This window comes from Marmota monax, unplaced genomic scaffold, assembly GCF_021218885.2.
Source record: "Marmota monax isolate L192 unplaced genomic scaffold, Marmota_monax_Labrador192_F-V1.1 WCK01_AAM20220418_F8-fsc00028, whole genome shotgun sequence".
Classification (NCBI taxonomy): Eukaryota; Metazoa; Chordata; class Mammalia; order Rodentia; family Sciuridae; genus Marmota; species Marmota monax.
The window spans coordinates 5,455,141-5,482,631 of NW_026694779.1; the positions used below are offsets into that span (position 1 = coordinate 5,455,141).

Here is a 27,491-nt window from a genome sequence, read left to right on the forward strand (position 1 = left end):
ACCCCACTCTCTAGTCCTAGAATTGAAGCCACTGGCCTGCTCAGGGTTCCTGGGGTTTTAACTATTCCTCTGCAGAGTACAGGGCAGGGTTGTTGATAGAATTTCTTTTCCTCGCCCTGAAAATGTTGAGCACACAGACGTGAAGCTGATGAGGGAAGACCAAGGGGTCTTTTTTGTTGTTGTTTTTAAAGTACACATTATCCCTGAAGAAATTTTGAATATTCAAGGTAGGAGATGAGGATGTCAATACTGCTAATAAGAATATCTGATCTTTGTCAAATACTTACTGTATATCAGATGCCATTTTTGAGTAATTTACATGGAATTAATAAATTGATCCTTTCAAAATATAAATCATAAATCAGATAATTTTGCAGCTCCACATGAAACCTCTGAAGTATTCCCATTGCACTCAGTTTGATTCCACATAAAATGGTGCACAGTTCCCAGTCCATCCACAGGAGTCTCTTATTTTCCTCATTGCTCACAGCCCTCGCTATTATTTTCCAACATTTCTGACATGCTTCTGTCTCAGGACCTTTGCATGTGCTGGTCTCTCTACCTGGACTGCTTTTGTTCTAGGTCTCCTCATGGTTTTTGCTTAGTGTCCTTTATTATGTCCTTTGTGAGCAGCTGTTCACAAATGCCGAGTGTCTTCCCCTTCCTCTCCTTTTTACTTTTTCTATGCAATTGGCCCCCTCTGACATTCTCTATATTGTTCCTTTATTTATTTAAAGGCTGGCTGTCTTCCCGGTACTAAAATATGGACTGGGAAATTCATCTGTATTACTTCTTGCTGCTTCCTCCTTCTTCCCCATTTACAACAGTGCCTAGGGTTGGGAACACAGACACACACACACACACACGCGCGCGCGCGCGTGCGCGCATGCATAAATAAAATGAACTAATTCATCCGCTTCTCATAACCTTATGATATATACTACTGTTTTCCTCATTTTACAAATAACAAAACTGAGGCACAGAAAGATCAAGGGTAAAAGACACAACCACTTCTGTTGTCACTGTCCATATCTCAAGAGCATGGTGCTTATGAGGGACAGGTCCTAATCAGCCATGTTCTTTGTCCCTTTCTGGCTTTGAGATGCAAGGAATGTCACTTCACCTCTCTGAAAGTCCCTGTTTTCTCATCTACATAGGGATGATGTTAGTCCCTATTCAGAATTGATAAGGAATTTCAATGTCCCGCCTTCTGATTGACACACAGAGTATTCAGTGATTGGTGTCCAAGATGCTATGGTTTGTACCACCATCTTAATTTGTTCCAGGTGGCATATCATACAGAAGTTCTGCCAGGCACTTAACCATTTCCCTTAAGCCCTGATAGAGACATTCTGATACCTCCATCTTCGAAATGCTTCCGATTTACTCGCTGTCTTAAATACCCAGAATTGGAACAACTCCCTTCTTTCTGAAAGAAATGCCACCTTCTCACAATTCATAAGAATGATGAATACAAAGGGAAAGTAGAGCTGCACCCGTATGTGTCCTCCAGTTTCCCTGGCCACATCCACGAGAATTTACAAGATAGGTGAGACTGCAGCCATCAAGAGAATAAGTCCCTTTTAAAAGGGAACCCTAGTCTAGAGCTCATCAGGGGCTGTTGGCATTGCTGTGAACAAATCAGGGCGAGATGCACCAAGAGGATTAATGTGCATATTGCATTCATCAAGCACTGCTTCCTGAAACTCTGAAAAGGAAAGGATCAGAAACAGAAGGAGCTGGAAAGCAAGGTCCTGGGTTCAACTGCACCAGCCTGTGATGAACTGTGTCAGAAGCCACAACGCAAGGGAGCCTGAGGTGCTGGGACCTATTCCCCATGAATTCACAGAATGACAGACGTAATAAACTAAAGAAATCTGAACTGCACAAAGAAACAGCAGTACTTGCTCAAAAGTCATCCATTTCCTATAGGTTCTAGTATATGGTACAAATTTCCCTCCTTAAAGATTTTATCATTTTAGACCAAGAATCTCCACTTCCCTACACCTCTCACTATCACTGAGTATTACTAGTTGTTTAATTTATTTATTTGTTTATTTATTTATTTGGACCCTTGATTCAAGCCTCTTGGGCTCTAAGAAGAGTTCATATGCTGTTCCAGTTGTGATGTTGGCAAGGAGGTGATAATGATAGTATCAATGGGAAACCACTGGAAGGGCTGTTAAAAACAGAATGATGTATTCCCAAGTTTTGGGGGGCCTCAAGGCATGTACAAGCACTTAAAAATAGTTTCTTCAATAATATGGGCCATTCTGAAAAAGGAGAGTGTTTTAAAACTCTCATAGAAAATCTTGCTCAATAGTAGTAGGCACTGGAGGAAAAAAATAAAAGTATCATTATGGGGAACAAAAACCTTTCATATTTGCAGTTGCTGGACATCTACCCAGCAGGGTTTTTTAAGACCTCTACAATGCGAGGCCTTGGATCAAAAACTCATGGTTGGTTATCAGCCAAGAAATCAATGGGAACATCAAGCTGAATGGGAGCACACAAACAGAGAGACAGTTTTCATTTTCAGACACCGGAGGACCTGTTACAAACACCAGCGCTTCTGCACCAGGCGGGCTGATTGTCAGTGCCGCCATTAAGGATTCATTTCTGTACATTTTCTTTTCCTAACAGCTGTCATGGGAAACTGAATTTCAATAACAAAATAAAATTATAGCCCTTTCTGTTCCCAAAGCCCTTCATTAGAACCTAAAATTCAGTACATTTGCTTACCCATCATCCACAGAGCTCTGAGCCCTGGAATAAGTTGGGGAATCCCCTTCTTCCGTGGCCATTTCTGGAATTTTCAGTTCAATGACTGAGTGTTTGGCTTCTTTTTTTTTTTTGTCCTAAATTTTCATCACTGAGACAACTCAAGTTTCTAACCTGTTCTCTTCTATACTGTAACTAGGTAGCGCCTCAATTTAGAAACCAATCCAAAGGTTTATAAATAAGCATTGATCCCGACTACTTTTTACCCATTTAGGATATGGGAGAAAAAAAAAAAAAAAAGAAGAAGAAGAACTGCATATCAAACTTCACTACACAAATCAGAAATATCTGGTGGTTCCTTGTATCAAAAGTCTCCTTAAAAAAAACAGATAATGATCAAATTTCCGGGTTAAAACTAAACATTCCATTCATGTGGCATTTGGTCTGCACCAGACAGCAGCCCTGACTTTCTCAAGAATTCAACTTGGCCATAGTGTCCCAACCTGGTCATTTTGACCAAGCACTGGGAAGGTTACCCAAGGAAACACAACGGGATTGAGAGAACTGGAAGCAGATTTAGACAGCCTAAATATCTGGTCTAATCATTACAAACAGATCTATGGCTTTGGATCTTGCCTGTTAGCCAGAATCTCTCAGGTGTGAACAACTGCCTCTTCCATAAATCAGGTCTCTGGAAACAGTATAAGCTCCTTCTAAAACTATTCCCTAAAATGAGCTCACATCAAACTTAAAAGTGAAGATGACAGAGCCTGCAGCATAGGACTTTCTGTCTCAGTCATTCAGTTGTCCTCCATTAGCTGTGAGGTTCCTCCTCCAGCTATAGAAACACTTGAGAACCTAGAGCAAGAACTAACTTTGTGGCATTAACTGGTTGTCTACATTGTTTGCTACAGAATTCTATCCACACTGCCCTCCAACTATTTATGTCGCCTTCCATTTCTCAATACTCTCAGGCATATTTGCATGGAACACATTTATTTGAGACTCTTGACTTCCTGATGCTTTATGACCAAACATAGTCCAACTTGGAGAGTCAAACACAGGGTAGCAACCCAAGACTCAGGTTAAGCTGGGCCAACTGAAAGTGTGTAACTCCATTAAAGATGGTGTATGTCATAAATGCTCAAGATCCAAGTGCCAGTCATTGGAGGACAAAAATCCAGAGACCCTTGATGTTCAGAAGAAACAACCACTACGACCACATACTAAGACCACCTCAAATGAGGAAGGTTGCATAAGGACAGTATGTCTACTAAGTTTAAAAAAACAAAACAAAACTTTAATTCCAGGAAGCCGAGAGAGCTCCCCTCAACAAGGACAATATATATATATATATATATATATCCCATAGGTATGCCCTCAGGGATCTACCTCCTCCAGCCACACCCTACCTGCCCACAGTCACCACCCAGTTAATCCATTCAGGTGGATTCATGCACTGATTAGGTTAAGGCTCTCATAACCCAATTCTTTCACCTCTGAATTCTTTTAACCTCACAAGTGAGTCTTAGGGGGACAACATGATATTTGTGATTTCTTGTGCTTTAACACAAGTTCTTTCTGAAAAATAAGAAGTGGTAAAAGACAAAGAAGAGATTTTGTTGGATAATCGTAATTCTATTTACTGGTGGGTGCTGGGTCCTGGCATCTGGGTGTATCTCTGTTCAAACCTTGGATGACTGCGGTCTGTTTTCACATAGAAAGGTATTTCTTATTCTAGCTCAGTTCAGTCTTACACAGGCTCTTCTTGTCTTTTACTTGGTTTAGGCAGCTTTTTCACTGCTGTGACTAAAGGATCTGACCAGAACAACTATAGAGGAGGAATAGTTTATTGAAGGGCTCATAGTTTCAGAGATCTTACTCCATAGAAGTCCACCTCCATTCCTCAGGGCTCGAGGGTGAGGCTGAGCATCATGGCAGGAGAGTGTGGCAGAGGGAAGCAGCTCACATCACAATGGTCAGGAAGCACAGAGAGACTCCACTCTCCAGATACAAATATATACCCAAAGCCAGGGGCCCAATTACCACCTCCTCCAGCCACACCCTACCGCTTCAGTTACCACTCAGTTAATCCCTATCAGGGGATTAAATCACTGATTGGGTTAAGACAGTCACAATCCAGTCATTCCTCCTCTGAACCTCCTTGTACTGTCTCATGCCTGAGCTTTTGAGGGGCACCATAGCTAAACCATGACACCTGCTGAACTAGCTATCTGGCTAAACAATGGACTAAATGGTGAAGTTGACTGTCCCTGAAATTAACTGATGCTTCCTGGCAGGGGAATGGAAGACTGTGCCATCCCACCATTCCCTAAGCAGACTTTCACACAACTGCTTCCAGAGAGCCATTTAGAGGGGAGCTTAGTGATGGCCAGAAACACAGCAGTCAACAGACAGGAGGTAGTTTCATGTGGATAGACAGAACCATACAGCAGGAACAAGACCCAGTGTGCCTGTCTGTTCCAGCAAGGGGCCACAATGACCTCAGCAAAAGCCACACACTGGGGCCTTTCCCCCACTGTCTTCAGAAGCAAGAAGCATGTTCTTAGCAAGCATTCTAGATAGAGAAAATAAGAAATTTTTTCTTAAAATATCAGTGCATGTGTGTGAAAATGTGAACATGCATGGAATTGTGAGTACCATCTCTCAGACTGTTGTCAACAACTGTCAACAGTGACTTGCCTTCATTATGGTTTGAGTAAAGATTAAATATGGTCAGTGTGGGGGCTGAGGTTGTAGCTCATGGTACAGCACTTGCCTAACACATGTGGGGTAGTGGGTTCGATCCTCTGCACCACATAAATAACTGTGTTATCCCCATATATGAGTATAAAAAAAGTAGGCAATGGTATTTACAAAGTCCTAAACAACAAAAACAATCTGCAAGTAGTCTATTTAAATATCAAAACACAATGAAAGAGAAGGCAGTATATCCACATATTTGTCTAATGTTCAGGAAGTTCAAAACAGCTTTCAAACCTACTCTTACCATTTCTATTCCCTCAAAGTAATGTCATCTTTTGTCAATCTATTACAGCATGTATTTCATAATTTTCCTGCCTCTAAGGTTCTTCTCCCCTAGCTCACCCCAAGGACTGGCCTTGTAATTTTCATTCCAAAATATTCTTATGTTAACATCCTACCCCTATTTATAAACTTCTGTTCACTCTCCGCAGCTTTGAGAGTAATGTCTGATGGCACTGTTGCCTCTGCTGTAGATTCCAGCCCCACAAAAACAGAGGGTGGTGAAAGTGCAACACAGAGATGAGCAGGCATAGTTCAACATGTGTATGAGGGTAACAGGCATTTCAGTTTACAAGCTGTAGTATTTAAAATTACCGTGGCCCATCACACTGAAAAACGGAGACTCTTGTCAAAAGTCTAATTTGCGAATGAAATGTTGGAACTCATGCTGTTTTGAAACTTGCTCATAAAAGGAGGTCTTATTAATTTTTATTATTACACTCTCTCACATCTTCAAGGGTCAAAAAAATCACATGGGTGCCCATCTGTCTTCTTTATGTGCCAAGAGTTGCAAACACTGCCTGCCACTTTTTCAAATGTGACGTAATTTCTTACTAGATTGTCCTGTCACTTTGTCTGGCCTATTACATTCAGCCTGCTTGTCGCATTTCCTGTGGAGATCAAGGGGAATTTCCTCCTCTGGTGCCTGTCTGTCTCTAGTGGTACACGTGTGGTATGTTTGATGCTATTTGATGTTTAATTAGAGACCTACACTGATCACTAGGTTGTGAGTTCCTAATATTCAAGAATCCTCATTTTTCACCCCTGTACCACAGTCCCAAACTAAGTATTAGAAGCAGAGTAGATGTTTTTAAGATTTTTAGTTAAGGTGCTGAAAGATCATGAGAATTTTAATCAAATAGTACAAAAACTAATATACTGCTTGTTGGGAAAAGTATAAATGGCAGCCGCACTCCAGAGAAAAACCCCAACATGGCGCCTAACGACCTCCTCTTCCTACTTTCCCCTTTTTCTCACTGGCGCGAAAAGTTCCCGCCCGTGTGAACTCTCCCGCTGGCGCCAATTTCAAAATCTCCCTGGTGGGGAACCTTAGCCCCACTAAGAACTAATTCCTGGGCTCCGGAGCTGATATCTGGATGCACTTACCAATAAACGGGTGGCCTGCCATTTATCTAAGCCCTGCCATCTCCCCTTGGATCTATATAAAAACACAGCCTTTTGCAATAAAATTGGAATTCTCCCGGTGAAGTGTCTTTGCGTGGAGAATTCTTTCACTGCTCCCTAAGAAAACTCCTTTCTGAATGGCCCTTGGCCAGTTTAACAAAAGAGGTTTATATAATCAGGGACAAAATTTAGACAAAGTAAAGCATACTCTGTTTCCCTAACTATTCTTTAGCTTTAAGTAGATTTTTTTTTTCTTTTTTTGGGCGGCGGGGGCAGGGGTGGTTACAAGGGATTGAACCCAGGGTTGCTTAACCAGTGAGCCACATTTCCAGTTGCTTTTTATTTTGAGACACGGTTGGTGTCTTGGATCTCTTGGATTACAGGTGAAACACAGCATGCTTGGCTAATTAGATTAATCTTAACTAAAGCTGTTTGTTTTCTCACAATGACAACAAACAGGTATCAAGGATCATTTGCTAGAACTCAAATTAAATCGAAAATGGCACATGGAATTCAAATTCCTTCCAGTTCTTATGTATTGGTAGCAGGTTGTTTTGACACAGTGATGAGAGACATTTCAAGACCACACCTGGGTTCTGGGGATTGACCAGTGATGCTAGACATGCACATGGAGGGACCAATGTTTACCTACCGCCGGGATCTGATCCCTCTATAAGGTTTAGTCAGGTTGACATTGTGTTTACACTTTGGGGAGTTCTCACTTTATGTGGAAAATGAGAAGATCTTTATCTTTTTTCCTATTTTCTCAAGAAATACTTGTGAGAAACATCCAAAGGTGCCTGTCTTCTTGCTATTTCTGGTTCCAGGGCCAAAGCCTTGGTCCAGTTCCAGCTTTTTAATGTCATGAATGTAAGCCATGGGGTTGATACACCACTAGGCCCTTCTAATCCTTGCCTTTCTCTTTCATCATGGATAGAGCCTTTCTGATCTCCTGCTGCCTTGATCTCTGAAGTCCCATTTTCTTGGGATGGGAATTAATTTATTCATAAAGACTCTCAAAGAAGAAATCAAGGAAATATTTATAGGATATCCTCTGTGGGAAGAACATGTTTACACAGATTTTTTTTTTTTTTTAAGTATGCTTGGCTTCCCCTGGCATTTTTCCAGCACAGTTGTTTAAAAATGTGGAGTTCTATGCCCTATTCTAGCTCTGTTGAATCAGTTTGGGGGCGGCATACATGCAATGATTTTTTTAAAACAAATTCTTCAATGGATTAATGGGCACCACTTTGATATCCTCTGAGTTAAGGACTTGGTACTGGTTCAGAGATTGACCACCACAGTGTTTTACTTCTGCCATTTAATAGGATAATGCTCCAGAGGAAAACCAAAGGGTCCTATTACTTCAGTCCCATAACACCCCTGGTTCTGTGGACCTCCCCCTTGAGCCCACTACTCTTCTGCAGCAATTTTTCCTGACCCTCCCTTGCTCAATTTTTCCTGACCCTCCCTTATCCAAATAACCACAGGCTGCATTCACAGAAGACCTCTGAGAACCCCGGATCCCATCCCTTGGGGTCAAGTTGTGCAAAGCTGGCTTTCCAGCCCATATGGAAGAAATAGACAATCCTGCACAGCTGGAAGAAATAGACAGTCCTGCAGCCTGAGAAATGTAGTGTGAAGCAAGCTGCTCACAGAGTGAATCAACACAAACTAGGACAGCCACAGGGTCACAGGGTGATCCTATGAGCAAAAGTGATGGACACGTGGCTGTACTGGCTTATTGTGAGGATGGCCTTAGGCCTGAGCCTAAGCAACTCCATTTTAAAAACTCCAGTTTGAAACCGGCAGTCTCACCAGGCAACAGAGCACTCCAATATGGCCCCCAAAAAGTTATTTTCCCCTCACCCTGATAGTGAAGCCCCTAGCAGGCTGCTCTCGCTTGATAAAAGGGAAAGGCGAGTAGATCAGGGTGAAGACCACCAGACCAGATGTTTCTGACCCCAAGGTAAAAATTATGTCACTGAGAATCCAGTGGTACCTTATAAGCATTGAAAAGGGGGTTCAAAGGCCCCCAAATTTAGTAAATAATAGAGCAAATGAACAGGGATTCAGCCAGCCGAAACAAGGTACACTCGAGCTGGAGAGCCTAATGAGGACCTGACATCCCATCACTTGTCATCGTTCCTGATCCTCTGCAGTATCCTCCTCACCGCTTTCAAACTCTACTGCCTGTCTGTGAGAAACTGATGTGACTCCATTTTTGAGAAACCAGCTTCTACCTCAAGGCCTGTCCTAAAGGAAGGGGGTATGACCCTTATTCTGGGAAAAACCCACAGAACACTCCTAGGCACACACCCACCCTGCTGAGTTGTTTGTCTGTAAATAACAGGAGAGATCTGTGGTACCAGGTGTCCCTGACTCAGTTAAGCTAGATGAGGACCCATAGCAACCCCCCAGCAACCTCCAATCATCCTGAGACAGGGAAAATACCTGGGATGCCAGATGACCCCCCCAGTAGTTTATGGTGGTTGATAACATGTTGGGAAACCATGTAGTTTAGCACATACACCTCTCGTGGCCTAAACCAATCAGTTCAAAGGATTCCCCCTCTTGTACTAACCAATCACCCCTACCCAACTTGTTCCCGCCAGTGAATGGGCTAATCAATGTTAAGAGTTGTTGTTTGATTTTCCCAAGGTATGGAATGATTTGCTGTGTGATGTTGTGATTGCATAGAGTATCCCCCCCAAAACCCATAAAACCTCACTGGGACCTCTGTGAGTCCAGGCTTGAGCTTGCAATAAAGACTCTTGTGTTACTGCATCGGATTCGGCTCCTGGAGGTCTATTGGGGTCCCACGAATATGGCATTACATCTGGACCTTGGTGAGAGCCACAACTTCTCCCTACCACCCTCTCCTCAACCGGTCGTCCACTCCACACCAGGAAAAGCCTGCCTTGATCATAGCAATCTGACTGAGTGTGCATCTGCTGGACATAAAGCCTAAGGCTTAAGACAGAGGGAATGTCTGTGATTAGCCTTTCATGATTAAGAGTGTTTTGCAGTGCTTAGAATTAATCTAGAATTGTTTGCTGTGAATTGATTATGTCTATTGCAGTGCCTAGCATTAAGGATTGTCATTTTTCTTGATTAAGAACCTATAGAGTGAAACTGTACTGAATAATTTGAGTGAATAAAGCATTGAAACAGGCAGAAGCGTGTGCACATTCTTTATTTCTCCCCTAAACTGCATACATCGCAATTTTGCCCCCTCGCCACACTTATCAAGAAAGTTCTCCAGAAAACAGCTGGCTGGAAAGCTGTGGATGGCTGGATCATCTATAGTTTCTCAGAATCTGCCAGGATAGCCTGTAACTTCCCTTCCTAAAGCAGACTTCTTTCCTTGTATGTATGACTCCCTGCCTGGATCAACCCACAGGCCAAGCCTCCACTTTCCACAGAAAACACTCTGGTCCTTCAGTAGTGTCAAGATATAATAAACACACAGTGCCACACCACCCCTGATCAGCCAGCTCCCCCTGTGATGCTGCTTCACCAGGTCTAGTGTCTTATTACATCACTACAGTCGCCACCTACAGATAATCCTGAAAACTGGTATCATGCTCCTAAAGCTCAAGTTCACACTTCCATTTCTGGTCCTGTTACAGGATCCCCATTCTAGGAGCCAAAGGTTATGAGTGACCAAAAAAAAAAAAGAAAGAAAGAAAAGTGGCTATGATCTCATGCATTCTCCGGAGCAAAAGCAAAATTAAATTTCCTGGGGTCTGACAATTAGCAAGAAAATAAAAACTTTGCTTATTCTTTCTGCTATGCTAAATAAACTCAACCAATGAGAACTATCCCTACCATAATCAAAGCAAATTCAATTTTCTGAAACAGTAAACAGTTATGAGTGAACTCACTGCCTAATCTTGATTTTCTCTGCTGAAGTGGAATTCTTCCATTTGAAATACTTAAACTGTTACATCTATATAAAAATGGAAAATGTGTGATCCTATAATTTGCTAGCTTGGCCAAAAAAAAAAAAAAAAGCCTTTTGCTGTCATCTCATTGCTTCACTTGGCAATTTGCCTCTTTTCACAGTTTAAATGCCAAGGTTTCATGTACACAGAGTGATATTTTTTAATTGATCGCTCATGCTTCTTTAGCCATATGCCTATCATTAGAGGGTGTGAATTTTCATATGATAATTCATTGCTCCCATTTGGCAATTCGGTACCTTTAATTGTGCCAGTCAACCATATAAAACATCATAACCTTTGGAGATTGTACAAAGAAAAAATGTGTTTTTTGAAACTCTGATATGAAAAGCATGCTGCTTGAAAACAGGTTTGTGTTTTCCACAGTCAATTGTATCAGCACCAGTGTCTTCTGGAAGAGCTGTAACTGGTGAATGCAATTCCTAGAACTTTGTATCATTTTCTGCTTTTTAAATATACATGTGACCTTATTGAAAAGATCTACAGTCATAATTAGAAATAAGAAATGTATTGTCAAATTAGTGCTACAAGACCCATCTATAAAACTACTGCTGATTGCCCAGTTTTATATTCCAAAACAATAAATGTGCAGGATGCAACTGTCTTTAACTTGCTTGATGGTGTGTATTTTGTTCTAGTAATAAATAATTATCTCCATAGACTTTGATAATGCCCATCACTCCCTCCAGAAAGTTCACTGGTTATCAACCTACCAGCATATGTGTATGCATGTGTGTGTGTTTTCTTTTCTATTGCATTTCCCTACATTAATCTATATTCTGTAATTCCCTTGACCTAGGGATCAAGGAAATAAAGTGAATTTCAAGGTGGCTTAATAGACAATAAACACACATTATGAATTTGAAACATACTGTTGGAGCTTGCTATGCTTATTGAGCATATATCTTAGGAAAATCTTCTAAGACATTTCAGGACTGAAACTATAATCTGGAATGGTTGACTTTCCTTAGTTTCAGAATTCTGTGTAGTTTCACTGAAATACTCACTCAAAAAATGAAAGCACAGTTCCAACTTACAGCTTCTGAATCACACAATTTCAATAAAAGACATCCATTCAGTGAGCTAACCTGCTAAAAGCCATTCACTTTCTATATATGATATACAGGAGAGAGAGACAACCAACATCAGTCAACTAATTCCGGAAAGTACAGACTTTGGTACATTTTAAGACAGTCCAGCTTCAGCCTTCGTTTCTTCCCACTTGAGAGTCTAATCTCTAAAGTTTTTAAAAGATTCATCCAAAATAACATGGGAAGAGACCAGACACCCAATGTCCTAGAGCACAATCTATAAAAAGGCTCTCTCCTATATAAAGTATCAGGGACTCAAGATCTCAGTTCCAGCCTCAGTTGTACCAACCTGTCAGAACTCTTTATATCTACTGAAGGAACCCACATCTCATTAGATTAATCTCATTAGATGCAAAGGCACAAAACCATAGCCAAAAGGGGTAAGCACAGAAGTCAGATGCATACGAATCACGTCAACTTTAGGAATGCCTAGATGACAGGCATGTCAAACCTGCACCTAACAAAACATTAATTGCATTAAAAATCAAGACATTAGAGCTAATTTACAGATGTATAATTTGTTAGGATATGAGGGCCATATACCTTAACTGTACCTCAGACCAATGTATTAGAGCCTCCTGGCTTTCTAAACTTTGAACTTCCACAGCTCCTTCATGCCCTATCTCTCTCGGCTGGGAAATTCTCTCTGGCCTCACTGTAATTCATTTCCTCTGATTCATATGTATGCAGACATAAGGAGTCTAGGGAGAAATAACCACCGAAGTTCTCCTTCATTCACCCATCTGTCTATATTTTCTGCGTGTAGAACTAGAACACTCTTACTACAATGCGTAGCTTACATATCAGATCTCATCTCTAATGCGGCGGAGACAGCCACCCAGGGGAGAAGGCGGGTTGGGGGTGGGATCCTACCTGGAAAATGTGTCCCACAGCCACCTTCTATCCTGAAGAAATGTGTGTGTAAGCAGAGTGGGATATGAATGAATGAACAGAAAGGTGTAATTTAGATAGATTAGATCATCTTATACTGGATAATTTCCTATGGCATCCAGTAATTCTGTTGTACATATAATTAACTTGAAAAGGCTACCTCTGGTCAGTTTTCAAAGGACTATGCACAGTTCACTGCAAATTTTAGCTTCCTGGAACATGTGTGCCTATTCATTTGGCTGTTTCTCCTCTTAGAAATACCATTCTGCATGTGTAAAACCTCCTACTTTATAAAACCTATTTGCTTTTGATGCTTAACAAAAACACATTTGTGAAAAGCATGGAGTGATGTGAGTTTCACTTACCTTTTCCGCTGATTGTGCAGTGCCGAAAAAAATCGGAATGAAGGCGAGCCAGACTATGCAAGTCGTGTACATGGTAAATCCAATGGGCTTGGCTTCGTTAAAATTTTCTGGCACACCCCGAGTCTTGATGGCATACACAGTACATGTGACCATGAGGAGGATGCTGTATCCCAAGGAGCAAATGATTTGGAGGTCTGTAATGTCACATTTGAGAACGCCCCTGGCCTGCTCGGGGTTCATGGTCTTATGTTCGTCATAGTCTATGATGATATTGGGTGGGTCCACCCCAAACCAAATGAAAACACCTAGAAGTTGCACAGATATCAAACTGGAAGTGATTGCCAGCTGTGACGTTGGGCTTATGAGCCTGGGAGCTGTCACTGACTTCTTACCCTGCTCAAAGATGCGATATATCCGATTGGTTTTAGTCAAAAGGGCTGCATAACTGATGCACATCCCCAAGCCCAAGAAAACACGCCGGAAAGAACAGACTGCCACATCAGGTTTGGCGATCATCAGGAAAGTGATGATGTAGCAAAGAAAGATGCCTGTCAACAGAACATAGCTGAGTTCCCGCCCAGAGGCCCGTACAATGGGCGTGTCATTGTAGCGGATAAAAGTGGCCATGACAAAGATGGTGGCGATGATCCCCAACATCGCCAGGAAGACAGGGATGACAGCCCAGGGGGAGTGCCACTCCAGTTTGATGATGGGGATATTCTGGCAGCCAGTTCGATTTTCATTGGGACGTTGGTCATACGGGCAGTGCTGGCATGTCATCTCATCAAACTGGTACTGGTATCCATCACAAGGCTCACAGGTCCAGCAGCAGGGTGTTCCCTTCTGGGTCTTCTTCCTCTGCCCAGGCTTACAGGGCAGCGTGCACACTGAGGGCGGGATCTCCCGGACACCCCTACCCCATTGCATGTCCTCTATCTGCAGCATGAGAAGGAGAGAAGGGAAGACAGGCAGGTTACTCAAAAGAGAACAACAACCAACATTAGCAAACAGCTACAGTAGCAGCTAACACTGGGTGGATGAAGCTAAACAGCTCATCCCCTGCTAGTGACAGCCACGGCCATTGGCGTCCAGCAACCTGCACACTCACCAATACAGACTCTGCTCCAGACATGCTAACTGTGAGAATTTACAGACAAAAACTAAAAACACAAGTTAAATGTTTCCATTGCTGACTTCCCAAATAAAAATATCCTAAAAAAGAACTTTGGGCTCTGGATTTTTTTAAAAAAAAAATTTATTAGTGCATTGTAGTTATACATAATAGCAAGGCTCATTTTGACAGCATCACACAAGCATGGAATATAATTTGCTTCATTCCTGTCCCCAGTGCTTCCCCTGTCCCTCCTCTCCTCCCTCCCCTGACCCCCTTTCTTGACTCCACTGGCCTTCCTTCTGTCTATAGCAGTACTTTATAGCTATTCATATAAATATAGCACAGTGAATCTCACCTATATGTACATAGGAAAGTTTGGTCAGATCACTCCACCATTCAACCCTTCCCTGTCCTTCTCCCTGTATCCCTTCCTCCACTCCACTGACCTCTCTTCTTCTATTTTCATGGGATTACCACCCCCCCCCCAACTTTTTATTCCTTGTTTTACTCTAGCTTCTGCATATGAAAGAAAACATTCAACTTTGACTTTCTGGGTCTGGTTTATTTCACTTAGCATGATGTTCTCTAGTTCCATCCATTCACCAGCAAGTCCCATCACTTCATTCTTCTTTAGGGCTGAGAACTCTACTGTGTCTACATACCACATTTTCCTTATCCACTCATCCGCTGGTGGGCACCTGATCTGACTCCTTAAATGGCTCTTGTCAATTGTGCATGTAATCACTGCTGTGACTGTATCATGAGAGTACACTGTTTGTAGATTTTTAACAAGCACCCAGAGGATTCTTGGGAACTGATAAATTGAGAAACACTGGCGTGTACTCTTCTGCCTCCCTCTGGATACTAAGCCTGTGTCACAGTTCAACTTGTAAATCACAAAAATAATGTCAGCAAAGTGAAACTTTCCTTCTTCCCCCTTCTTGGGAGCTTTCATAAAATAATCACTTAAAAATTATTTTAGATCATGTTTCAGTGCTGACCATCTTACCCAAATTCTAGCAGGCATTGTTGCCATTTTCATTGAAAACTTTTAAAATTCAGTGAACTTACTTGATTATTTATCAAAGAGGAGCAATAAGGCTGGTCATTGAAGGATTAACTGGATGCCTTAGAGATCAGAATAATAATAATTGATAAGAAAATAACATGGTCCAGAAACCTTTTAGGATTGGCCATCCACTTGTTTAGAAATAAAATTTAAAGAAAATCACTGTATCCTAGAAGAGGATGAAAGTGTATTTGCCTAATTAGAGTATTGGTTTTCTAGAGGAGGATTCATCAGCGGCAGTGTTCTGAGAAGTAACGGCATTAGACAAAAGGGAAAACCACTTTACTGAGCTGAAATCTCATTGACATGGGCATCTGTCCTGCTGGCCAGCACAGCCTCTGCTCTTTCTCTTTCCTCCTATCAGTTCCTCAGATGTCTTTGCTGTGTGCTTTCTGTTGGGTTGAGATTTCACTGAAGCTGTAGGGTGCGCTCAGGAGCCAGACTGAACAGTTAGTAGACCGCTGTGGCATTCTGGAGCACCAGCTGGGATTGCTGGAAGACAACACCTTAAGCCTGCTCCCAGGTTTTCTGATTCACTGGGCCTGGAATGGGGCCTGAAAATGTGCATCTCTACCAAGATCCAATTGATTGTTGGGAAATACCATCTGTCAACCACTGATAGATTCCAGCCTCTAGACAGAGCATTAGGTCAAGGATGAGATCTTTGTGTACCTGATCACCAAATTTCATTTCCTGACTTTTCGAGAGATAATACACAGGAAAAAAGTCTTTGCCTTTGGTGCAATTGGAGTTTTCAGAACACAAGGAAGCTAGTGTTCATGGATAAAACAAGGACAGAAAGTGCCAGAGAATAAAGCCAACACAGAGGATAACAGAGTATAAAGAGATTAGTAACTGGTGAACTTCTTTGAACTCCTGGATACAGCTATGCCTGAAGCAGGAATTTCCCAAGAGTATGGTATGTAAGATAGTAAATTCACCTATGTTGAAGCATTATGAATTTCATTTCTGTTCCCTAAACCACGAATCCTGAGCAATATATGCACTAAATAATTTTAATATCTACAAGTGAGCAAATTATTTTACAGAACAAATTCTAATTAACAAATGATTCTCTCCCCCCATATCTCATTAATCAAATTTTTAATACAGTTGATCAAAAATAGCTTAGAAAGTTACTGGAAATTCTAGATACTTTTCTAAATGCATAATTTTAAGAGTTAAGGAGAAAACAAACCAATAATTCATTGCTCCTTGGAATTCCAGTGCTCTGTTTGTACAGGATACACAGCAGGGAGGGGTGCTTTCATTAATAACTGAATGTTAACTATGCTTAAAATCAAAAGCAGCTGATTCCAAAAAGTATGTATGTAGATGGCTCAAGGGTTAAACTTCATAAAATATCATGACCTTCCAATGGCTGAATTTAAACTTTAACCAGAGACCCAGACTCTTCAGATGACTCTAATGTGAACTCATCTGCCTGCACACAAAACCCAAGTCAGCACTCATAAATCTAACTAAATATCTTAAAGCATAATCATTTCTTTCTCAACATCATCAGTTATTGAGGCAGTGAGTCACTGGCAGCCATCCCAAATCCATAACATTAAGGAAATAACTTGTAATAAGACAGAAAAAAATATATGCATTAACTTTATAAATGTCACATTTCAAGAGGTACGAACATTTAAAAATTGCTATTATTAATACAAATGTTTTCAAATGTCAAATTAAAAGGCCCTACTCATGGTTACTAGGATAGATGGAAAAACCAAACAAATAGATACATTTCATTAGATAAATTGGAGGTTTCCTCATTCTAGTGCTTATGGATACTGATTTACCATGATTAAATTGGATCAGTGGAAATAAATGCAGGGCTCATATAAATATGAAAACAAATTATCATTTTATGTAATATTTTACAGTCAATTTCAAACACTGCCAACTCACAGATTTTTCCCTTTTGGAATAAAACAAAATGTCTGGCAATGCTGAACAGTTTTTTTTTCCCCTTCTCAACTTATCCTAATATATACAAGAGCTGTAACCACAAATGTTACATTGACTGATTACTTACTTTGTTCTCAATTTTCATTTAAAGTAGATTTCAACTCAGTTTAATTGTATATGTTAAAGCAACAAAGTTGCTTCAAATGAACAAAAGTCTAGTTTACTCACTTTGCTAAGAAAATCATCATTGAAAGCATAAGTCCCATCTAACCTTTCAAAGTTCCAATAAGAAAGATTTTGTTAAAACGATGCACTCTGATTTGTGTGCATCCCTGCCCATCCGCACAGAGACAGTATCTTGTTTTGTAAGAAGAAAAAATTAGCAGCAAAAGCCCACAGGCAGCTATTGCAGGGAGGGTAAACACTAGGGGCTGTGAAAAATCAAATATGCAGTCAATTTACTTTGCATGAAAGGTGGTAGGAATATAAATTTCAAGGCTACTCTGAACTCTGCAACCAGACTGTGTTTCAGTTAGCTGGAAAGCCAAATGTAAGGTTCAGACAGATCAGAGTAAAGGTTGGTATGTTTATCATCTTCATTAGGAGATACAGGCTTACATCCAGATGACTACGTGTTTTCTTCATGGGTAAATGGAGCTGACAATTGTTTGATGCCTCCTCATCTGGTCAGTGTCTGCCTTATGGGGAAGGACTGTTGAGGTCCCACTGCTCTACAAGAAAAAGAGCTTTACTTCTAGAACCATAAGTTAACCTAAGAAATGGCATGAAGACATGGATGATTAGATCAGTAGTTTGGGCAAGAGCAGATTATTCAGCTCTGGCGAATGAAAGCAAGAACAATCCTGGTGTGGAATCCTGGGAAAGTGTTCTTCAGTCTTAAAACATAGACACAAAGAAGAAAAAAAGGTATTCTGGACCAAGTATGTTGCTCACACTTTCCTAGTATGTGTGAGGCTCTAGGTTCAATCTTCAACAGAGGGAGGCAGCGACAATTTTCCAATAATTCAAATTCTTGCATGCATAATGGGTAACTGTAGAAGGAAAGCAAGGACTAGACTTGCATGTGCTCAGAAACACTTGTCTCCGATTCCTGAGAAAGCATAATGAAATACTGGACTCAGAGAATCAGCACCAAGTCCATTGTTTCTGGTTCAGACAGAAAAGTGAAAAATCAAGTGTCAACTAAAAATTCCCTAGGAAACATGTGGAAAGTTGGGGTCTAGCTACAGTAGAGAAAAAGCTACTCCAGAGGGAATGTGCAAAACCTTATTATCACTAGAATTTTAAAATAAAACCAAATTAGTTTCTCTCATGCTGCCAAAAACAAAAATCAAACAAAGAATTTTTATAAACAGTTTGCTTCCATTTTTATCTAGAAGAGATCTGTTCCTTTTCCCAGATAGATTATTGTGTTACTCCAAGGATATTTTTCTTGCTGAAATTCTACTTGCATATTTCCAATGATTAACTCCATAGTCCAAGCTGACTGGGGCCTGAATTGTACAGTTATCTGCTATATTATTTCTACTTATTAGATCTTTAGTAGAATGAGTTAACCTACAAAAGGAATCTTATTAAAATGCTGTTTGTTCATTAAAATACATGTATCCTATCCATTTTGATGTATCCATTTTATTGAGGGGGGAAGCTTTTTATAAAAGCACACAGCAATGCAGAATTTTCAACCTGAGGAAAGAGTCAGTTTCAGTTCTCACCTGCGGGTGAGACGGAGGGCTAACAAGAGTCATAGAAAATCTGAAGCGGAGGGAAGGAAGATGGCGGCGAGGGGAGTGCATTACCCCCGTGTGCTGCTTCACTGTGTGGGAGTATGACAAGTCAGTACGGCTAAAGGATATCTTGTTAGGAATTTCCAGCAATAGTGGGGTGCGCCGGAACCTGGAGGAAGGATTTCCATCGCACGAGGATCGGCTACGGGGACTCAAACGCGAGAGGTTTGTCTCACGGAGGGTAAAACTGCTTATTCAGCAAATCGCCCCGCGGCTAGAGTCTGCAACGCGCGCTGGGATAGAGACGCAGGGTTACAGTGCTGCAGTTTCTGCCAGCCGCGCAAGCACCGCACTCAGGGCTGAATTCTGGGTTAGAGACGGGGGAAGGAAGCGGTCCATCTCGGTTCTCCACACCGGTCAGACCACAGAGGAGGCCAGCAGCCACCATGTTGGTAAACTGACGTCACCATCCCTGTTTTTGACTGACCGCAGCTCATTCAGCCATAGAACAGGTAATTTCAGGCTGCAATTCGCCTGCGGCTTGCAGACAGATTGCTAGGGTTCAGCGCCTGGGTGCTTCTTAAAATCTGATCTTATCGGAGTGAACACCGAGCGGGGGCGGCCGAGTTCCGGCTCCTGGAACCATCCCGGAACCGCCCTGGCTCGGGGCTGCGGAGCCTGCGGAGGCTGCTTCTTAGACCCTGCTACTATCAGAGCAAACACCAAGCACTAAGAAGCCGAATTCCGGCTCCCGGAACTGAGCCCGCGGGGACTGCTTCTTGGAGCTTACACTTATAGGAGCTTACACCGAGCACGGAGCGGCCGAGTTCTGGCTCCCGGAACCGTCCCGGAACCGCCCTGGCTCAGGGCTGCGGAGTCTGTGGAGGCTGCTTCTTGGACCCTGCTACTATCAGAGCAAACACCAAGCACTAAGAAGCCGAATTCCAGCTCCCGGAACTGAGCCCGCGGGGACTGCTTCTTGGAGCTTACACTTATAGGAGCTTACACCGAGCACGGAGCGGCCGAGTTCCGGCTCCCGGAACTTCCCTGGACCGGGGCTAGGAGCCCGCGGAAACTGCGTCTCGGTCCGGGTCCTGCTGAGGGCCGGTCAGGACTCACCCGTTGCTTGGGTTGCCCGGCAAGGGGAACAAAATGCTGCCATTCGCATAGGATACCAACATGGCAGAGATCTGATGTCAGCAGAAAGCGGTGGAGGAGAGATCTTCATCAATACCAGCAGTGACATAAGCAGTTGGTCTCCTGGTGAGGGGGGTGAGGCTCAGTCACCCGAGTCTCCTCAATTTGTCCTCGAGCCAGAGGGAAGGAGCCGGGCCGCCGCCAGCCCCCGGAGCAGGCCCAACGGCTCGCCAGCGTGGTGACCGCGTGACCCCAATTGGAGAGGGGGCGGAGCGGAGCCGCCACCCACACCCGCCAGGTGGGCAGACCCACAACCCAGTAGTACATGGGCGTGGTAGGAGGGGCAGGGCAGAGCCGCCCTTCGCGCTTGCAAGGTAAACAGACCTGTGACAGCCTGGCGGGTCAGGCCCAGTGGCCTGCCAGTGTGGTACACACATCATCCCAACTCGAGTAGGGGCAGAGCAGATCCTTCTCCCACGCCCAGATCAGGCCCTGCCGGTGTGGTGGTCACGTGACCCCAATTGGAGTGGGGGCGGAGCGGAACCGCCACCCGTGCCCGCAGGGTGAGCAGACCAGTGATCAACCTGCAGATCAGGCCCAGGGGTCTGCAGGCATGGTAGGAGGGGCAGGGCAGATCCGCCGCCCGCGCCTTCAAGGTAGGCAGACCTACAACAGACCGGCGGATCAGGCCCAGGAGCCTGCGGGCGTGGTACACACACCACCCTAATTGGAGTAGTGACAGAGCAGAGTCGCCGCCCTTGCCAGGAACAGGCCCAGCGTCCTGCAGGCGGGGTAGTCACGACACCCCAATTGGAGTAGGGGCAGAGCAGAGCCTCCACCCGTGCCCGAAAGGTGGGCAGATCTGCGACCGACCAGCGGGACAGGCCCAGTGGCCTGCTGGTACGACAGACACGTCACCCCATTTGGAGTAGGGGCAGAGTAGAGCTGCCGCCCGCGCCTGCAGGGTAGGCAAACCTGCAACCGACCGGCGGATCAGGCCCGGTGGCCTGCCGGCGTGGTACACTCGTCACCCCAATTGGAGTAGGGGCAGAACAGAGCCGCCACCAGCTCCCAGAACAGGCCCAGTGACCTGCTGGCGTGGTAGCCACGACACCCCAATTGGAATAAGGAGAGAGCAGAGCCGCCGCCCGCACCTGCAGGAAAGATACACAAGCAGTATGAAAAGACAAGGAAAGAAAGGACCACAAGCAATGCAGGTCAACTCAACTTTAGAAGAGGTAACAGCTGCAGCAGATGGAATGTCAGATAAAGAATTCAGGATATACATGCTTCAGATGATCTGGAGTATCAAGGAAGACATTAAACAGCAAAATCAGACAATGAAAGATCACTTCGACAACGAATTACGCAAACAAATCCAGGAAGCAAAGGATCAACTATACAGGGAGATAGAGGTTACAAAAAACAAGCAATCAGAAATCCTAGAAATGCAGGAAGCAATAAACCAACTTAAAAACTCAATGGAGAATACTACCAGCAGAGTAGAACACTTAGAAGATAGAACATCAGACAATGAAGACAAAGTATTTCAACTGGAAAAGAACATAGACAGCTCAGCAAGACTGTTAAGAAACCATGAGCAGAACATCCAAGAAATATGGGATAACATTAAGAGACCAAACTTAAGAGTCATTGGGATACAGGAAGGTACAGAGCTCCAAACCAAAGGAATGAGCAGTCTATTCAATGAAATAATACAAGAAAACTTCCCAGACTTGAAGAATGAGACAGAATCCCAAATCCTAGAAGCCTACAGGACGCCGAATGTGCAAAATCATAAGAGATCCACACCTAGACACATTATAATGAAGATGCCCAACATACAGAATAAGGAGAGAATTTTAAAAGCTACAAGAGAAAGGAAGCAGATTACATTTAGGGGTAAGCCAATCAGGATAACAGCTGATCTTTCAACACAGACTCTGAAAGCTAGAAGATCCTGGAATAACATATTTCAAACACTGAAAGAAAATGGGTTCCAACCAAGAATTGTGTATCCAGCGAAATTAAGCTTCAGGATGGAGAATGAAATTAAAACCTTCCACGATAAACAAAAGTTTAAAGAATTCGCAGCTAGAAAACCATCTCTTCAAAACATCCTCGCCAAAGCATTACAGGAAGAGGAAATGGAAAATAACAATGAAAACCAACAGTGGGAGGTAGGACAGTAAGGGGGGGGGGAAATAATCAAAGAGGAAAACAAACAATGTTTAGTAACAGAAATAAACAAATATGGCTGGAAGAACAACCCATATCTCAATAATAACCCTAAATGTTAATGGCTTAAACTCACCAATTTAGAGACACAGGCTAGTAGAATGGATCACAAAACAAGACCCAACAATATGCTGCCTACAGGAGACGCATTTGATAGGAAAAGACATACACAGGCTGAAGGTGAAAGGTTGGGAAAAATCATATCACTCATATGGACTTCGGAAACAAGCAGGCGTGTCCATACTCATATCAAATAAAATAGATTTCAAGCCAAAGTTAATCAAAAGGGATAAAGAGGGACACTACAGACTGCTCAAGGGAACCATACACCAACAAGACATAACAATCATAAATATATATGCCCCAAACAATGGTGCAGCTATGTTCGTCAAACAAACTCTTCTCAAGTTCAAGAGTCTAATAGACCACCACACCATAATCATGGGAGACTTCAACACACCACTCTCGCCACTGGACAGATCTTCCAAACAAAAGTTGAATAAGGAAACTATAGAACTCAATAACACTATTAATAACCTAGACCTAATTGACATATATAGAGTATACCACCCAACATCAAGCAATTACACTTTTTTCTCAGTAGCACATGGATCCTTCTCAAAAATAGATCATATATTATGTCACAGGGCAACTCTTAGACAATATAAAGGAGTAGAGATAATACCATGCATCTTATCTGATCATAATGGAATGAAACTGAAAATCAACGATAAAAGAAGGAAGGAAAAAGCATACATCAATTGGAGAATGAACAATAGGTTACTGAATGATCAATGGGGTATAGAAGACATCAAGGAGGAAATTAAAAAATTCTTAGAGATAAATGAAAACACAGACACAACATATCGGAATCTATGGGACACATTGAAAGCAGTTCTAAGAGGAAAATTCATTGCTTGGAGTTCATTCCTTAAAAAAAGAAAAAACCAACAAATAAATGATCTCATACTTCATCTCAAAATCCTAGAAAAAGAAGAGCAAAACAACAGCAAAAGAAGTAGAAGGCAAGAAATAATTAAAATCAGAGCTGAAATTAATGAAATCGAAACAAAAGAAACAATTGAAAAAATTGACAAAACTAAAAGTTGGTTCTTTTAAAAATAAACAAAATCGACAGACCCTTAGCGATGCTAGCGAAGAGAAGAAGAGAGAGAACTCAAATTGCTAGCATACGGGATGAAAAAGGCAATATCACAACAGACACTTCAGAAACACAGAAGATAATCAAAAACTATTTTGAATCCTTATACTCCAATAAATTAGAAGATAGTGAAGGCATAGATAAATTTCTTAAGTCATATGATCTGCCCAGATTGAGTCAGGAGGATATAGAAAACCTAAACAGACCAATATCAATTGAGGAGATAGAAGAAACCATAAAAAGACTACCAACTAAGAAAAGCCCAGGTCCGGATGGGTATACAGCAGAATTTTACAAAACCTTTAAAGAAGAACTAATACCAATACTTTTCAAGCTACTTCAGGAAATAGAAAAGGAGGGAGAACTTCCAAATTCATTCTATGAGGCCAACATCACCCTGATACCTAAACCAGACAAAGACACTTCAAAGAAAGAAAACTACAGACCAATATCTCTAATGAACCTAGATGCAAAAATCCTCAATAAAATTCTGGCGAATTGGATACAAAAACATATCAAAAAAATTGTACACCATGATCAAGTAGGATTCATCCCTGGGATGCAAGGCTGGATCAATATACGGAAATCAATAAATGTTATTCACCACATCAATAGACTTAAAAATAAGAACCATATGATCATCTCGATAGATGCGGAAAAAGCATTCGACAAAGTACAGCATCCCTTTATGTTCAAAACTCTAGAAAAACTAGGGATAACAGGAACATACCTCAATATTGTAAAAGCAATCTATGCTAAGCCTCAGGCTAGCATCATTCTGAATGGAGAAAAACTGAAGGCATTCCCTCTAAAATCTGGAACAAGACAGGGATGCCCTCTCTCTCCACTTCTCTTCAACATAGTTCTCGAAACACTGGCCAGAGCAATTAGACAGACGAAAGAAATTAAAGGCATAAAAATAGGAAAAGAAGAAATTAAATTATCACTATTTGCAGATGATATGATTCTATATCTAGCAGACACAAAAGGCTCTACAAAGAAACTATTAGAGCTAATAAATGAATTCAGCAAAGTGGCAGGATTTAAAATCAACACGCATAAATCAAAGGCATTCCTGTATATCAGCGACAAATCCTCTGAAATGGAAATGAGGACAACCACTCCATTCAAAATATCTTCAAAAAAAATAAAATACTTGGGAATCAACCTAACAAAAGAGGTGAAAGACTTATACAATGAAAACTACAGAACCCTAAAGAGAGAAATAGAAGAATATCTTAGAAGATGGAAAAATATACCCTGTTCATGGATAGGCAGAACTAACATCATCAAAATGGCGATATTACCAAAAGTTCTCTATAGGTTTAATGCAATGCCAATCAAAATCCCAACAGCATTTCTTGTAGAAATAGAGAAAGCAATCATGAAATTCATATGGAAAAATAAAAGACCCAGAATAGCAAAAACAATGCTAAGCAAGAAGTGTGAATCAGGCGGTATAGCGATACCAGACTTCAAACTATACTACAGAGCAATAGTAACAAAAACAGCATGGTACTGGTACCAAAACAGGCGGGTGGACCAATGGTACAGAATAGAGGACACAGAAACCAATCCACAAAACTACAACTATCTTATATTTGATAAAGGGGCTAAAAGCATGCAATGGAGGAAGGATAGCATCTTCAACAAATGGTGCTGGGAAAACTGGAAATCCATATGCAACAAAATGAAACTGAATCCCTTTCTCTCGCCATGCACAAAAGTTAATTCAAAATGGATCAAGGAGCTTCATATCAAATCAGAGACGCGCCGTCTGATAGAAGAAAAAGTTGGCTACGATCTACATTCGGTGGGGTCGGGCTCCAAATTCCTCAATAGGACACCCATAGCACAAAAGTTAATAACTAGAATCAACAAATGGGACTTACTCAAACTAAAAAGTTTTTTCTCAGCAAAAGAAACAATAAGAGAGGTAAATAGGGAGCCTACATCCTGGGAACAAATCTTTAGTCCTCACACTTCAGATAGAGCCCTAATATCCAGAGTATACAAAGAACTCAAAAAATTAGACAATAAGAGAACAAACAACCCAATCAACAAATGGGCCAAGGACCTGAACAGACACTTCTCAGAGGAGGACATACAGTCAATCAACAAGTACATGAAAAAATGCTCGACATCTCTAGCTGTCAGAGAAATGCAAATCAAAACCACCCTAAGATACCATCTCACTCCAGTAAGATTGGCAGCCATTAGGAAGTCAAACAACAACAAGTGCTGGCGAGGATGTGGGGAAAAGGGTACACTTGTACATTGCTGGTGGGACTGCAGATTGGTGCAGCCAATTTGGAAAGCAGTATGGAGATTTCTTGGAAAGCTGGGAAGGGAGCCACCATTTGACCCAGCTATTCCCCTTCTTGGTCTATTCCCTAAAGACCTAAAAAGAGCATGCTACAGGGACACTGCTACATCGATGTTCATAGCAGCACAGTTCACAATAGCAAGACTGTGGAACCAACCTAGATGCCCTTCAATAGACGAATGGATAAAAAAAAATGTGGCATTTATACACAATGGAGTATTACTCTGCATTAAAAAATGACAAAATCATAGAATTTACAGGGAAATGGATGGCATTAGAGCAGATTATGCTAAGTGAAGCTAGCCAATCCCTAAAAAACAAATGCCAAATGTCTTCTTTGATATAAGGAAAGTAACTAAGAACAGAGTAGGGACGAAGAACAGGAGAAGAAGATTAACATTTAACAGGGATGAGAGGTGGGAGGGAAAGGGAGAGAGAAGGGAAATTGCACGGTAATGGAAGGAGACCCTCAGGGTTATACAGTGGAGGGGGTAGAGAGAGAGGAGGGGAGGGGAGGGGAGAGGTGGGGAGGGGGGAGGGTGGAGGATGGGAAAGGCAGCGGAGCACAACAGACACTAGTATGGCAATTTGTAAATCAATGGATGTGTAACTGATGTGAATCTGCAATCTGTGTATGGGGTGAAGGTCGGAGTTCATAACCCACTTGAATCAAAGTGTGGAATATGATATGTCAAGAAATTTGTAATGTTTTGAACAACCCACAATAAAAAATTAAAAAAAAAAATTTGAAGCAACTATGTCTTTTTAACTCAGTCCCTAATTTCATTTTTAAATTTTCAAAATTTTTATGGTTCTGGGGATGGAACTCAGAGCCTTGCACGTGTTAAATACCCGCAGCCCTTGGCCCCTATTTTTTAAACATTAGCATAACTGGCCTGGGAACATAAGATTAGGACTTATCTATTACAATAGGAAACTTCATTGAAATTATACTCATTCAAATTATATCTATCACCACCCCCTTTTATTCAATATATTGTAGGAAGAAAATAGTCTATATAATATTAGGAGTATGTTTCATTTGCTAAAGCCTCCTAGTATTGGAGGAGGGATTCAGAATTTCATCTGTGTTCAGTCCCCAACACAGAGACTGAGAGGAGGAGTTGGTGTGGAACTGACTCTCCACTCTGAACGAACCAGGCTTCCTACCTTGCTTGTATATTTGAATCACTCAAGGATCTCCTAAAAGTTCCAAAGCCTGGACCACACCCCCATCCAATTAAATCACAATCCCTGGGGTGTGAAATGCATACAGGTGTGTTTTTCATTTCCCCAGGTGATGGCAAATAAAATGTGTGGAACCACTGAACTAAGATGTCCCTAGGGCTGGCATGCAGAAGGAAATCTTTGTGCTGTTTCAGGAACTCAGTGAATATAAAGGTACATCTCTGATCCTCTTTTCTGGATCTTGTGATTTACCATTTCTCACTGGAAGTCAGAATGGGTGACCTAAAATACATCTTTATAGTCTATTACAGTATAATGGAAACATAGAGGAATTGTACATTGGCAGAGTCAGGAAGATCTCTGGACCTAAGTTTCACTATCATCATTGG

The 27,491-nt window shown here is 41.9% G+C and overlaps 1 protein-coding gene across 2 annotated transcripts in view; it reads right to left on the reverse strand.

The window, feature by feature from the left end:
* The window catches only part of Grm7 (glutamate metabotropic receptor 7), a 797,874-nt gene that overhangs the window by 113,306 nt on the left and 657,077 nt on the right, over positions 1-27,491 (reverse strand). For both annotated transcript variants that reach the window (XM_046425529.2, XM_058572990.1), the window contains exon 8: positions 13,204-14,139. In XM_046425529.2, the coding sequence (XP_046281485.1) occupies positions 13,204-14,139 (936 nt within the window). The remainder of the gene's footprint in view (positions 1-13,203; positions 14,140-27,491) is intronic.